The 14,517-nt window shown below is 39.2% G+C and overlaps 1 protein-coding gene across 2 annotated transcripts in view; it reads left to right on the top strand.

Moving 5' to 3' along the window:
- The window catches only part of ephb2b (eph receptor B2b), a 126,738-nt gene that overhangs the window by 93,774 nt on the left and 18,447 nt on the right, over positions 1 to 14,517 (top strand). For both annotated transcript variants that reach the window (XM_085457387.1, XM_085457385.1), the window contains exon 6: positions 12,512 to 12,636. In XM_085457387.1, the coding sequence (XP_085313513.1) occupies positions 12,512 to 12,636 (125 nt within the window). The remainder of the gene's footprint in view (positions 1 to 12,511; positions 12,637 to 14,517) is intronic.

The raw sequence follows: 14,517 nt of genomic DNA, 5'->3' as shown, positions 1-14,517 counted from the left end.
GAAGCAAGTGGCGTAAAAGTGTGTCTCATTACTTGTACGGATGGCTGCCTCTTCTGCTATGACTTGATGGTGTAAAGGGTGGTGGGGTATGGGGGGGGGCGTGAGCAAAACTTCTCACTCTCCATACCCAATCAAGCACCCACCACACGCTATTACCTACAAGGCTTATCCTCCCACTCTGTAGGTGGTTGGCGACAGTTCCTCTGTGATAAAGGACATGATTGCCCTGGAAAGTGTGGCGCTTGATTACACAGTGTAATGCCACACAAAAGCAAATTCTGGGCTGAATGCCGTTTGAGCCTGTTTTATAAGCGTATGACTAATTCCCCAAACCTTGTATTGTGTGCAATACGCAGAAGCCTTGAAATGTGCTTCTAAGCCTTTTTTGTAATAATGAGTCACACTTAAGCCATTTACTTTGGCTTCACTGTATTTATATGTTACTTATATGGGACATGAAATATGCACTGGAAATCAGGCAGAGAGTTGCAAAAGAGATGCTTTACAGCAGCGAAAAAGCCATTTCTGGGTAATGCATCTGTAGTTATGCCACAAGACCATCCTCACAAACATTTTGTGGTGCACTATATGTATACATATTCTAAATTAGTTATACTGATAGTTGATACTGGGTGTGGAACAATATTATAAATGAAACCAGAGCACTCAGAGTGCAACTCTCCCTGCAGGACAAGGGCTATACTAAAACTTTTGATATTTCTAGTTTTTATTATTACGATATGACGATGTCAGCCTGTTATGGTGCCATTGTGATGTCATAGGGTGTCATATTGAAAAAATAAAAAGGCTCTCTCCATGCCCTTCCATATGATATATTACTCAATATCGTTTGCTGTGATTTATTTTCAAGCCAGTTCTGACCTTGGGTGTTAACTATGCTTAGCCAACAAAGGTACTTGTGACCACCAAAGCCTGCTAAATTGTTGTAAAGTGTGAAGACAATACGTGGGTAAAATAAAGTTTTTACTGTTTCTTCAAATTTGGTGTCACCTTGACCTAATTTTCACCAAGATTAAATCACCTCGAGCTGTATCTACCATCGCACAAAATTTGAAAATGATATCTTGAAAACTAGGGCTGCTAGAATGTTAACAAATGGACAAACAAACAAGCACAACTGATTACATACTCCCTCCCTTCCTTTCAGGGGGAGAATAAAGAAATTGAGGGTCTAGCTCAGGAGTTAGTGGGTATACAAGTAAAAGTTTCCTTTGGTAAAATACTGTATTGAACTCCAAATATCCCAGGATGCCTCCATTAGTCTGTGTAACAGCAGGGTGTGCATAGAATAAAATAGTGTGTGAATGTGTGGCTTGTACTGCCAACACAAGGCCAAGAAAAAAAGTGAATAGATTTCTTGCTAGCGTATTCAGTGCCTGACTTACCTTGTCCTCCAAAAAATATGAAAAACATCTGTATATATCACGTTCACCATTGGCCTGCAATTTCATTTATTAACTGCAGTTTCTTTCAAGTCACTACTCTGTGCAAATATTTTATGGGCAAAGAGTTAGACAGGAAAGGGAAGTCATGTTTATTTATTATTTTTTAAATAAGTAAAATAATCATTTCATTACATTTCATTAGTTAATCTAACCTAGGAAGGAAAAAAAGAGGCAAACAGACGTAAACTAGACAAATGCCCCAAAATAGTTCAGCTCTTTTAAAGAGATTGCTCTTCTGTGCAGTGAACATGATGCGGTGAGGATAGATTTTATATTTGTCCATCTTATGTTTGGTAAGAAGATTTACAACAAGTGTGTCATTACCTCCTCTAAGCAGTGAATTACTGAACACGTGCATTGTGAAAAAAAAGAGGTTATATCCAGCAAATCCAGTTTTTGTCAGTATACTCATGACTGTGCATGACTGTCCAGAGAGAATTTCTCACTCTGCACCAACTTGCAGTTTTGTTTTACATCTCACTGTATTCTTGGGGAGCTTTTCATTTGTCTGACTCAATCTTTAACTTAGTAGATTTCAGTCAAATGAAAGTAGCAGTAAGGTGAAGCAAAAAGATGTAGCAATAAGGCAAATTACATTGTTTTGTAGTAGCCACACAGACAAATAGCAGCGTTATCAGTATATTTTAGATGTTTTCATTTCCTAGGTTTTGTGATTTTTGCCTCATTTTTTAAATAAACCACCATTGCCAGGCGGCCCTTTAAATTGGTTCTGCTTGAGACTGGTTGAAGTTGGGATTATGTCAGTAGGGATTTTATGAGAAATCCATCCAGTTATTGTATGCAGACAAGACATGAATAAATAATGGCTAAGAACAGAACTGACATTTATGTTATAGCTTACTCTAGATATGCTGTATCATCAATTTCAGTGCATAGAATAGAGATCATCTCTTACCTCAGTGAGTACTTATCGGTATTCTGCAGACAGATGAATGAGATCTCCATATCCTCAGTGTGTTTGCCATATTGCATTCTGGTTGAGTATATTAGATTTCAGAGGACATATTTGTTTAGGCGTTTCATTAACTCAAGGTGAGCTGCTGCTAATGCTATTGAAAAGCAGAGGAACTGAATTGGTTTCTTATCAGGTGAACTGGCTGATTGTGCGAGGGAACCCGGGTGGGGTGGCGGTGGGGGCAGCGTGTAATCGGGTGCAGCCTTTTCATATGGTCTAGAGAAGATTTATGACTTAATTATGGTCCAAATTGCCCAGGTCCACTGTAACCAGGCTACCAAGTCCTTTGCTGCTCCATTGGGCCATGGTGTGAAAAGCACTGGTACAGAGCCAGCTGGGACCGCCAGAATGTGTCAGTACACCAAAAAGCCAATGTGGCTACTACGTTGTTAACTTGAGGGCACTGAAACCCGTTACAAAAGATATATTATTTTTGGGCCACGGCCACTGATTGACTGCCTTTGTTTAGTACAGTGGCATTTTTATCGATCAGACTTGAAACGTAACATTTTGTTTCTGTTTGAAAAGCCTTATGTGTGCTTCATTCACTATATAGTATCTTAAAAAGTTATAATACATCCTCATGCATATGCAGTTCACATCACTAACAGACCAAGGTAAGAAAAAAAATCAAACAAACTTGAGATAAAATATTTAGAAATTTTCTCAGTGGAGCAGCAGCTCAGTATCAGCAAAATGCCAGAGATGCAAGCTGAAAAATAGAAAATAAACTGAGAGTCAGACAGGGACCACCGGTATACATGCCACGCAGTGTGACAGTGACAGAAGGTGTTGAGAAGGGCACATATGGTGGGTGCCAGTGTAGGTCAGCCAGGCAGACAGACAGGAGGCCTCAGCATGCACCTGGACCTCAGTACTGACAGAGCCTTGAGAGAAGGCTGTTCTGGTAGTAAGCCAGCAACCCATACATAAACCACATTCATGTGCTTGTTGATACTGAGCCAAAAGGAGGAACTTGGGGTTCAGTGTATTGCCCAAGGACACTTCAGCATGTTGAGAAGCCACGGATCGAACTGCCAACCCTGCGATTATTGGAAACCCACTCTACCTGAGCCACAGCTACAGGCTTTAAATAAGCAATAAGAATTTAATTATGACTCCCCAGAAGAGAATTAGCACATGGATTCTCTAAATTAGTTAACTAATTGATTTTATTCATAAATCTTTCAGTAGTCATTTGAATTTTTTTTTTCAGGGTAGATTTTATGGATCTTTTCCCTCTCATTTCCATTTATACAGGAAAGCAGAACAGAAAAAACACCTCAGCTGTATATGCATCTTGGTGAAAAGGCCATGATCTTTTGGTCTGTGGGCTGTCAAACTGAGCGTAACGTGAATACATTATTCATTAACATTGAGTGTATTAGCTATACACTGAGGTGCATAAATGACTGAGCGTGCAATCATTTATTTACTTTTTACATTCAAGAGCATGAAGCTCTGATAATTAAAAAAGATAATAAATAAAGGTCATGAAGCAAAAAGGGGTGACAACGTAATCAGCTCGCTGTTTTCTAAGTGATTTTCTATAAACTTTATGGAGTTAACTTCGTCAATTAAGCAAATGGATTTATGATAAACTCGGTGCCACTCCCCGCTTTTGTCTCTTTTGACTTTCTCCCTGATCCCCTCTTCTTGTGTCCCCGCTCAACCTTTCTGTTTACAAAACACACTCAAATTCCTGCAGTCATGTACACCAAGTATTCCTTTGAAGGCGGCTGGAAAACAAAGTTGTCACTGTCTGAGCAACTGTCTTCTTCCCGTCTGGAATTTCTGGTGTGATCGTGACACGCCACCTTCCCCCCGCTCCTGCTCGCACGTCATGAATACCTCTCATTTTTTAATGTAGCCTTGATTCGCTCGCACGGATCATACTGAACACACAAGCTGCAGACTCTCATCCACTTGAACGTATTAACTGTAAATTGGGGTCAGGAACTTTATAATGTGAGATGATCTTTTGGAAACTGTGCTATTGTGCGCCACTCATTATAACAACTTCATACTATGCAGATAAGGATGACTTCAATGTAAAGACAGAAGTCATTGCTGCTCATTGACACAGAAATGAAGCAGGTGTAGTAAATGCAATTTACACATCTTCTTTATTTTAGATAATCATTACTTCTGAGCTACTGAGTGGGAGTGACAGGAACTGACAGAACTTGTGTAAATCCTCGTACATATTCAGATTTGTTAAATGAGAGTGATAGTAAATCAGGACACTGCTTAAATCGCTGTCAAATAAATTATCTTTAAACAGATCTCCATTTGAAGGATGTCACACCATACTGGATTTCATATCTTCACGTTGTTACACTATCCACTCTTTTAAACACATTTTTATCCCAGTGCATTACGTTTTTGCTCTTCTCTTAGATGTTACTTGGGTTTCAGATATGCACACAAGGTGTCCCACGGTGTAGATAATTCAGTACACTGAAAGCAGAAAGATATTAAATAAAGTTTGTATTTGGAGATCAGATAGGTGCTGGTGGATTAAGTCCTAAACATGTCAGGAGACTGCACAATACACACTATTTCATATTTACTTGCATTTTTACTTGCTGGCTAGGTTTAGGCACCAAAAACTCACAGTTAGGTTTAAGTTCAAATATGCCTCTCATTAACCATGCCCTGCTTTAAATGTGATGCCAGGGGATCAGATTTAAATCACTCTTTCCACAGCCTGGTTCATCAAGTCCCTGATGCCAAAACACACCTTGTGCGTATCTCTGATGCCACCATTTTTAACTACAGCAGTGTATGGTGCCCAGGGAATGAGAACAGCCTGGTCATTCCAACCCTGTAAAACACTGACATGCTTCTGGAGTTTTTCTCCTTGTAGATGGCAGTTTAGAACTTGTTTAAATACATTTAAATTAGAGTGCTGATTAAATGGAGTTCCTTCAGTTCCTCTCAGAGCTGTGTGTGTCAAGAACTTAATTCCACACCTGTGGAATTATATTTGTCAAAAGTGGTGTGTGAGGAAAAACAAAATCAAGAACAAATCATTTCATTTCACAAGTGTGGATATTCATTATCACAAACAGTTAAATTACTTTGTAATTTCCTGTACATAAATTCAGCAACTCGTATGGACTGAATTCAGAGAGAACTCATCATTCACATGAGTGCGCCTGCTTGGCAAACTCTGCAGCGGATTCACACTCTCGCAGGCAGCTCTGATCACGAAGCTGAATTCTACTCACGCAGATCAATCTGACTTTTGAGAGTCGGGAGGGTGGAGCACTGAGGAAGAAGGAAACTAATGTGATTCGTCACTTTCGAAGCAGTGACACCATAACCTCTGTGCCTGGTGCGATCAATTTACCATTTGAAAGTGAGATTCACTGGGTAGCAACATGGGCACTGTTTCATATTGTACTTCTTCACAACCTACAAAATAAAGTTGGTGAATTAAGTCTAAGGATCTTGGAAAGAAAAGCATCTGGACTTCTTTACGGACTTCTGGACTTCTTTCCAAGCTCCTTGACTGAGAACATTCACAGACATTTTGGTAGGAATTAACTATCAGCTGTTTTTTTGTTTGTTTTTTTGTGTGTGTGTGTGTGTGTAGCCAAGGAAGTGCTGACAATTATGACCAGATCACTTTAATACTGAAGAAATCTTTAAAAGAGACTGAAACCACTGCACTCCTATAGTCTGTCATGACAAGAGTGCACAAATATAGCATAACGCAGTTATTATGGCTTAACATGTTAACCTAAACCTGATAGACCTGTTTAATGAGACTCTGGATATCCACAAGATATCCGGAGCCAACTTTTTATTGTAATATCTGTACAAATTTTCCTAAATTTTGGCCTCTGACACGTCCTCCATATAATAATAATAATAATAATAATAATAATAATAATAATAATAATAATAATGATAATAGTAATAGTAATAATTATGATAATAATGATAAATAAAATAAGACACTGAAACTAATAAAAACAAAACTAAAACTAAACTTTTCCAAACAATACAAACTAAACCGAAACAGGAAAATCTAACTAACTGAAACTAAACTGAGTTAAAAACAAAAAGGCAGTATGAAATAAAAGTATGATAACTCTGTTCTACGTGTACGGGTTGTTGAATTTACAAGCGAGGAATTGAATTCTGAGAGAGGCAATGAATACCTGCGTCTATGAAATGAAGTTATTTTCTCACGCTCATGTTTTATCTCGCGTGCTGCTTTTGACACAAATGTAATTCCACGCATATCCCTGTGCCAGACAGCTCAGACTTTGTTTGTAATGCCCAAGTCTGCCCACAGAAGCAAACAACACACATATTGTATTCTTTAGTCCATCTGAAGTGTTTAACAGTTGAAATGGGTGGGTGAGAATGTACAAAGTTTGTTGTATTAAAAGAAAACTTTTAAGAATTTTAAGAATCCGTGTGATTTGGCAGCAGCTTTGACAGTTTCTCTTGTGTTTATATACAACACATGAAACCGTCTGGTATAAGATTGCCCTTGGTTTATTTTCGCAGTCTATCAACTTTTGTAGTGACAGTCATTCACTACCATGCATGTCCTTGTTAGATCCACCAACATGCAGTCACTAAAGAGATGTACTGGTTTTGATTATAAAATGTATAAATATCCCTCCCTCCCTCTTTCCACATATACTAACCTGGCTTGCATTTCTTCTGCCTGCAGATTTTATATATTGGATTAGAATTAAACGCTAACCTCTGAAAGCATCTGAAAACTGGTCAAACCTCTGAATCGCCTATTTTAGAATTAGCTTATAGATGTGTGAGTGCGTTAAAGTCCGCAAATCTTTTCCAGTGCAGATGGTTTAAAGCTTGATGAACTGAAATCTCACTTTTGTAGCTTAACTGCGCTGGAAAATCTTTATAGATATAGAAGCCGCAATCCTTTTCAGCTGGGGAAACAGGGCAGGCTGCCAGCATGCTAAAAGTACATGCAAATATGGGCTTCTCTCTTTAAGACATCTCAACGTGCTGCTAATAAATGGACGGCAGTCGAGAGACTGGAGCAGTGGCAGCCTGTTTAGGAGAGAGCCTGGTAGAAGACCAGCTGCTTTGAGCCCTTTGGGAGAGATTGCTCTGCAGGGAAACTGATTTTTTACAATGAAAGGAAAAAGGGATTTACAAGCCCTGACCTGTTCTTGCTACCTCCCCCATCTTCCCCAAATCATAGCATGGTTCTCTGCAGCAGAACATCTAATCAAATCAGAGCCACATGGTTGCAGACACAGAGTGATGCAAGAAAGATGCAGATAAAAAGCCTCAAACATATACTTTCTCAGAAACATGATTCATGTGCCAGCGAATGTTTTTCACCTTTTGGCTGTGCTGCGTTGACTGATATAGAACAGAGTGAAAAGTATTAAACCATCAGGTGGTGTCATCTGTTAGCTGCAGGAAGTAAAATCATTATTTTGATTACTGTGATTTTTTTTCCCACCACTGCTCAGCCAAACATAATGCTATGTAACTCAGTCTAAAGGAGCTTTTTCAGTTCTTATAACCCTGAAGGAGGCCCCTGTCTGCGCTGAAATCGACCATCAAATATCTTAAAAGCCCCTTTTCTGTATTTCTTTAGTTCTAATTCAGGTTAGCTGCTCTCCAGCGCAAGTAATGTAAGAATGTTTTTCCAGCACAGATAATGGGCACTTTAATAAATTTCATGTAATTATCAGCTGTGTAAGAAGGAGACTGCTTTTTAAAATAGAGCAGAACATAAAGAGATGGCCTGACAGTGAAGTTCAGACTTTATTAAGCTTATACCCTTTCCCCTAACACTTGCTAACTTGGGCCTTCACACACAGCAAAGGGATATAGACAGAAAGTTAAGATGCTGAAACAAGATTACAAAAAAGTAAAAGAAAAAAACTAAGCTGCATCTACACAGTTGCTTTTTCCTCTTGCCTCAGGTAACATAATGGCCTTATAATGGGTGAGTAGTTTCTTGGGCTGGTCATAGTAGCTGGGCTTATCAACTTTTCTAGTTGAACCCCTGCCTTTCCATTTTCATCATGAAACACATGACATGTGTAGAGCACAGCTCAAATCGCAACATCTATCTTGTTGGTTTTCCAGCTGTTCTATGCTGTGCTATTAAGTCAGGTTAGCATTCCTACTGCGAGAAGGAAAAAAAGCCCTTGAAGGTATGTAGCTACTGAGGGAGCTCTCCAGTGGGCATGTACTCTCTTTTTCACCAAAGCAGTACTAGGTCCTAATCTCACACCGGTTCCATGGGAAAGCCACACTTATCTATGTGTGTTAGCAGAAGCATGCCCCATTAAATTGCCTTGGATTTAAATGAGTGAAAATATCCCCCTAAACCCTGTCTATAATTGATTAGGGAAGTCGCTGTTATGTTAGAACATAACAGCGAAAGATCTATTAGTGATGTTAAGCAAAACAGAGCCTTTGTATTCTCTGCTTGTGAGCAAAGGCCAGAGTGTCATGCTAGAATAGACTCCAAAAGCACTGTCTTCCATATCAGATCCCAGGCTGGGTTAATAATGTGGGGTCTGAAACCTAATTCTCCTATAACAGCTGGGGCCTCCCATCTTCTCACAATTAAGCAATGCGATTGCACTCCTCCCCAGGCCCCAGCGTATTCATTATTTGATTTGATTATTAGTCTGATTATCTCTGAGCTATTTATAAGTTTAGTTATACTGGAGTTCAGGAAGTTAAATGCAGTCACACAAAATAAATAATAATCATACGAGGGCACAGAAACAGAAGAAGCATGCTTGTGACAAAGATATTGTATCGGCTGTGATTATCACTAACAGTCCTTGTCCTGGTGCCCTCACTATTCTGTAAGGTATGGGAAAATAATAAAATACTCCAGTTAGGTCCCAGCATTTATCTTTTAGGTTCAGCAATCTAATCAAATTATATGAATGTGCAATCTCTGTCTTTGCCATTATAGCTGCTTCATTAGTTTTAAGAACATGAACAGAGGATTCATTGAGAAAACGAAAGCATCCATTGCAAGCGCAGCTCACTCACTATGAAGACATTGATCTTACTTGACAGAAAATTGGCTTACTTCGTTTAAATGGTAGGGAAGATTTTCACATCTTTGTTTTTAATTCCTAATTATCTTTAATGGAGCAGGATCCACATGATTTAAAAATAATTACTGTAACAACAAAGAAAATTGTTTGAAACAGCTACAATATGTATTTAGTGGCATAACTCAGTGACTAATGTTGACACAATGGAAACCAAGTATTTATTCAACCCTTCAAATTATAGATGGACTTGTGGAAAAGAATTCTCGGTACACTTTAAGATTTGGAATATAATGGAGACTTGTAGATTTGGAGTACATCAATGGGATGTCTGAAAATGGTTTTCATATGTGAATCAGTGCTGTAGCTCTTAATGCAATGAAAGGCTGACTTGGCATACTTCTACATTCTGCAGTCAATTGGTGGAACGTCAGCTTAGCTTGAAATGTGTGTACTGAACTGACTTGAAAAGTTCAGCACAGCTGGATTTATATTCATAAATGCATTCTTATTTTCCCTGCAAGCGTGATGTTTCAACACTTGGTATTCTTACTTAGTATTCACCTCAGTCATGTCATCATTTAATCTTAATCTGTTTGTTTTTAGTTGCACCGCCCCTTATCGGTTTCTTGAGCCCAGACATGGCGACTGCCACTCTGTCTGGAAGTTGTCCTTTAACAGAAGAAAACCACAGTGTTCCCCTCCAACAGCTTTCGATGTTGGCATGTGTCCATCCTCTGAACATGAATACATGAGCTGCCTTTGTTTCTGTGGCCCTGTATCAGGTTACTAAGCAAGGCTGCACTGTGTGTTTAATAGAAATGTTATGCAGGAAAGGCCATGTGGCAGTCTTGAATATATGCTATGTACATCCGTAATGTGATACTCGTGAGTCCTCCTTAGAGTCACAGTTTGCCTTATTAGGCCGTCGTCTTGTGACTGCAACCAAACTAGCAAAAGAACTTGGAGATGGAAGAGATTCCTATGACTGGTGTCCTGGCTGGATACTGTATACATGACTGTACCTCTGGCTCAAGGATAGGGGCATGATGTACTTGCAGAGTCACAGGCCGTCATGGTTTAAGTGCTTTGCTGAGATGAAATACAGAACCTCAATTTATTATCTTCTGGCAGTAATACATGAGAACATACTCATTGCCTTTAATATCACTGTTTATATGAGACATCATAATTTGTTGCATCAGAAGGATGCTTCTGTTTTGGTCAGAGGGCATTAACAGCTTGGCTGATTGGTTAATTATAATGAGTAAGATTAAAAATGGGACTTTTTAGTCATTGGCTCATTCAGTCAATATGTTTACTTATATATGATATTTTATCCCCTGCCTTAGGACAGTAGTTAGAAAGATGTGCCTTCCTGTTACTCACTTGTAAGTGTTTCACAACAAGAATGAAAGTTTTATTGAATATGAAAAAGCCACACACACACACACACACACACACACACACACACACACACACACACACACACACACACACACACACACACACAGCCTTAGAGTCTTAGATTATAGAGGCGTGGCAGTTGTAGTTTTCCAGTCAGTGGATTTTCCATAGAGAACGCGTGCCGGTGGAGAGACTTTTGACTTTATTGCTGGGACTCTGGGGAGCCACTTTGTTGCTGGTTGAGGGCTGTGTGTGTGAGCAGCACGGGTCTGTAGGGGATGAGCATGGGGCTTGGTGTCCATAAATCTTGCCCAGCACCCCTCCTTCTCTGACACCCTAACCCACCCTACCCTTTCACACACACTCAGAGGAGCAGACATTAAGGCCTGGAGGCCTTGCCAGACTTCCCATACATTCCCTTTAGCTTCTCTTAGCTTAACACTGACCTGCAGCACCCTGAACTAATCATAATGGATGTTAGATGACTTGAGGTGTTCACGCCGACCTGACAGAATTTTAGGTCACTGAGCTGTGTAAGACCAGAGTAGACCACCCATGATGTAGGACGTTTAAATTACTTTGTGACTCAGTTTGCTCGAAAACACATGTATGACTAAAATCAGGCAATGGAGTAAAAAATAATTTCACTTGTTTTGCTACATAAAAGAAAAAAGAACTTCACTAATGTCACAACCTTGAAAAATATTTTCTCTCTATGCCCAATAAGTTTTAAACTCACAAAAACAAAACAAATGTTTCAAAAAAATTCAAAAAACAAGCTTTGTTTTTTAAAGAATGTCTTTATGACACAGAGAATACTATTCAAGATAGACCTGACAAATGTGTGATCAAATATTAAAACTCCTAACTATATACTATTACCAGAGGGATTTACCTTTTAGGCCATTTACTTGTTGTTGTTAGGCAAACAGATCAAAAGTTTTGAATATTTAACTAGAAAATGGATACTTAACGTTCCAGCCAAACAATTGTGCAGCATTCTTTAAAATCAGCTTGACTTAATCTTATTACTAAGCCAGTCCATCACAGTCAACAGTCAGCCTTATTTATTTTTTATAAATGGTGGAATTGCAAAAAATGTTGGCAGAGAAAACACCATTTTTTAAAAAAAAATCTTAATAAAACAGGAATGCGGGAGGACAAAAACAGCTTGGTAAGAATTTTGTGTAGACTCTTTGTGGCTCGTGTTATTTGCTCAATTTGTTTAGTTTATTTGGCTTCAAAATGTGCTTTCTTCATGTAATATATGATGGTCTGGTGATTTTAAAATGATTTATTTGTAGAAGGTAGTCTGTTATCAACAGTAAAACAAGCGGGAATTAATCCCATGAAAGTCACGGTTGATACTGGGAAGTCCCGTGACGCTGTTTATGTGATTTAGCTAGTGTTGTCACTTGCCAACTCGAAATGCTTCCTAGCCATGAAACTCTCCAACAGGAGACTCCACTTTATTACATTAGATTTTATAGCCTTACACCTTTGCAGAACCCAGTGTTTGGCTGTGACTTTAAAGATCCTGTAAAACTCTTCTGAGCATGACTGTGAAGTTGGTGGTGATTGATTTGCTTTTTACTTAATATGCTGTTGTTGTTATCTCTTTACAGCTCCATCGACTGTATCTATAATGCACCAGGTGAGCCGTACTGTTGACAGCATCACCCTCTCCTGGTCCCAGCCCGACCAGCCTAATGGAGTCATCCTAGACTATGAACTGCGGTATTATGAGAAGGTACAGCTCATGCACATTCATTTGAACACACACTCTTTACTCGTACTCATAAAAATGAATTCAATTTCTTTTTTTTCCCATTTTAGAATAAATAAATACAGTCACAGGATGCTTGGTTTGATATAAAAAATTCTAATCAGCCAAACACATGGCAGCAACACAGAACATTTAGGCGGAAGTTTAAACCAAACATCAGAATAGGGAAGAAAGTGAATTTAAGTGGCTCTGGATGTGGTGTGGTTGTTGATGCCAGACGGGCTGGTCTGAATTTTTCAGAAACTGCTGATGTACTGGAACTTTCCCACATAACCATCTCTAGGGTTTACAGAGAATGGTCAGAAAAAGAAAGTATCCAGCTCGCTGCAGTTCTCTGGGTTATACTGATGACCGAAGAGAATATCCAAACCTCTTTAAGCTATTGGGAAGGCAGTATCATCTCATTACAGCCAAGGTATGCAGAAGAGCATCTCTGAACGCAAATGTTGAACCTTGAACCATGGGCTATAGCAGAGGAAGACCACACAGGGTGGCACTCCTGTCAGCTAAGAACAGAAAACTGAGGCTACAATTTGCACAAACTCACCAAAACAGGACAATAAAAGATCTGAGAAATGTTGCCTGGTTTGATCAGTCTGAATTTCTGCCAGAATTTGGCATAAATAACATGAAAGCATGGGCCCATCCTGCCTGACATCAAAGGTTTAGGCTGCTGGTGGAGGTGTAATAATATGGGCACATTTCTGTTGCACACTTTAGAACTAACTGAGCGTAGTGTAAATGGCACAGCATGAGTCCAACTAGGTACTAGTAAGGTATATCTAATGGAGTGGCCAGTTAGTGTCATTTGTTAAGCTTTTTTTTGTTTGTTTGTTAATTTAAATTCAGAATGTCTGCCCACAGTAGATCATATAAAGCTTGTAGAAAGAGCTTGTCAAACCCTCTTTCATTTATAGAGAATGAGCAGACGTCACTGGGAAAGGAAGCCATGCTCAGGCCTGCAGTAACAGCCACTGGGGACTGATGCAGACTTGTGGTTAAAACAATGGTACACTGACTGCTGTAAAAATAGTTTTTAAGGGGCAGGCTCCACCAAATAGGCATACTTTCTCACAACAACGCTTGAAGTGAGAAACGTGCATTGATTTGAGCAGAACGTTCACTTAAATACATATAGCCATTCACAGACATAGCACACACACGTATTTGCACACACATAAGCAGCATTTGTCAAGCTTTTGTCTACATGCTGAGCCATTCCACTTTTGAGTATAATTCCTTTTTCTGACACTGCTGGAGAGAGCTGTCAAAACAATCATCTTGACCCCTGCTGTGACTCAGAAGTGTGCGCTGAGCACTGCATTGAAGGGAGCAGTTAAAAGAGTCTCTGCTCTCAAACCTGTCAGCTTTCGGGAGAGGAAGAGCGTGGTGGTGAAATACAACTCTGATCATCACAACGTATGGCTCAAAGAAGCCGACTGACCTAGAACTGCCTCCAACTCTACCTTCTTAACTGCGGCTGTTGGAGCACTTTCAGTCATGCTTCTTTATTAAGCACTGCATTATTTTTGTGGTAGCAAATGATTGATATTAGTTCTCTTGAGGTTACCTTGAATTTAAAAGAAATGTAGAGAAGTCAGGAAATTTATCAGTGTTTTTTTTCCTCTGCACTGTTCCAGCTCCAAACATAGCAGGTACAATGTGATTAATATACACACAGTTTAAAACAACACAGCGTGATGAATGAAGATAAGAAAAATATACATATCTATATATATATTAAATTCCTTATAAGTGCTAGATGCTGCGCTTGTCGATACTATTGAATTATTTGTCTCTTCTGGGTTCTACTTTAAGAAGTAGTTCATAATTCTTATAAGACTG

This window comes from Copadichromis virginalis, linkage group LG5 (assembly GCF_057382275.1).
Source record: "Copadichromis virginalis isolate Kocher_CV1m ecotype Utaka linkage group LG5, C_Virginalis_male_GT1.1, whole genome shotgun sequence".
In the NCBI taxonomy this organism is placed as follows: Eukaryota; Metazoa; Chordata; class Actinopteri; order Cichliformes; family Cichlidae; genus Copadichromis; species Copadichromis virginalis.
This window is presented reverse-complemented; position numbering and strand designations above follow the sequence as displayed.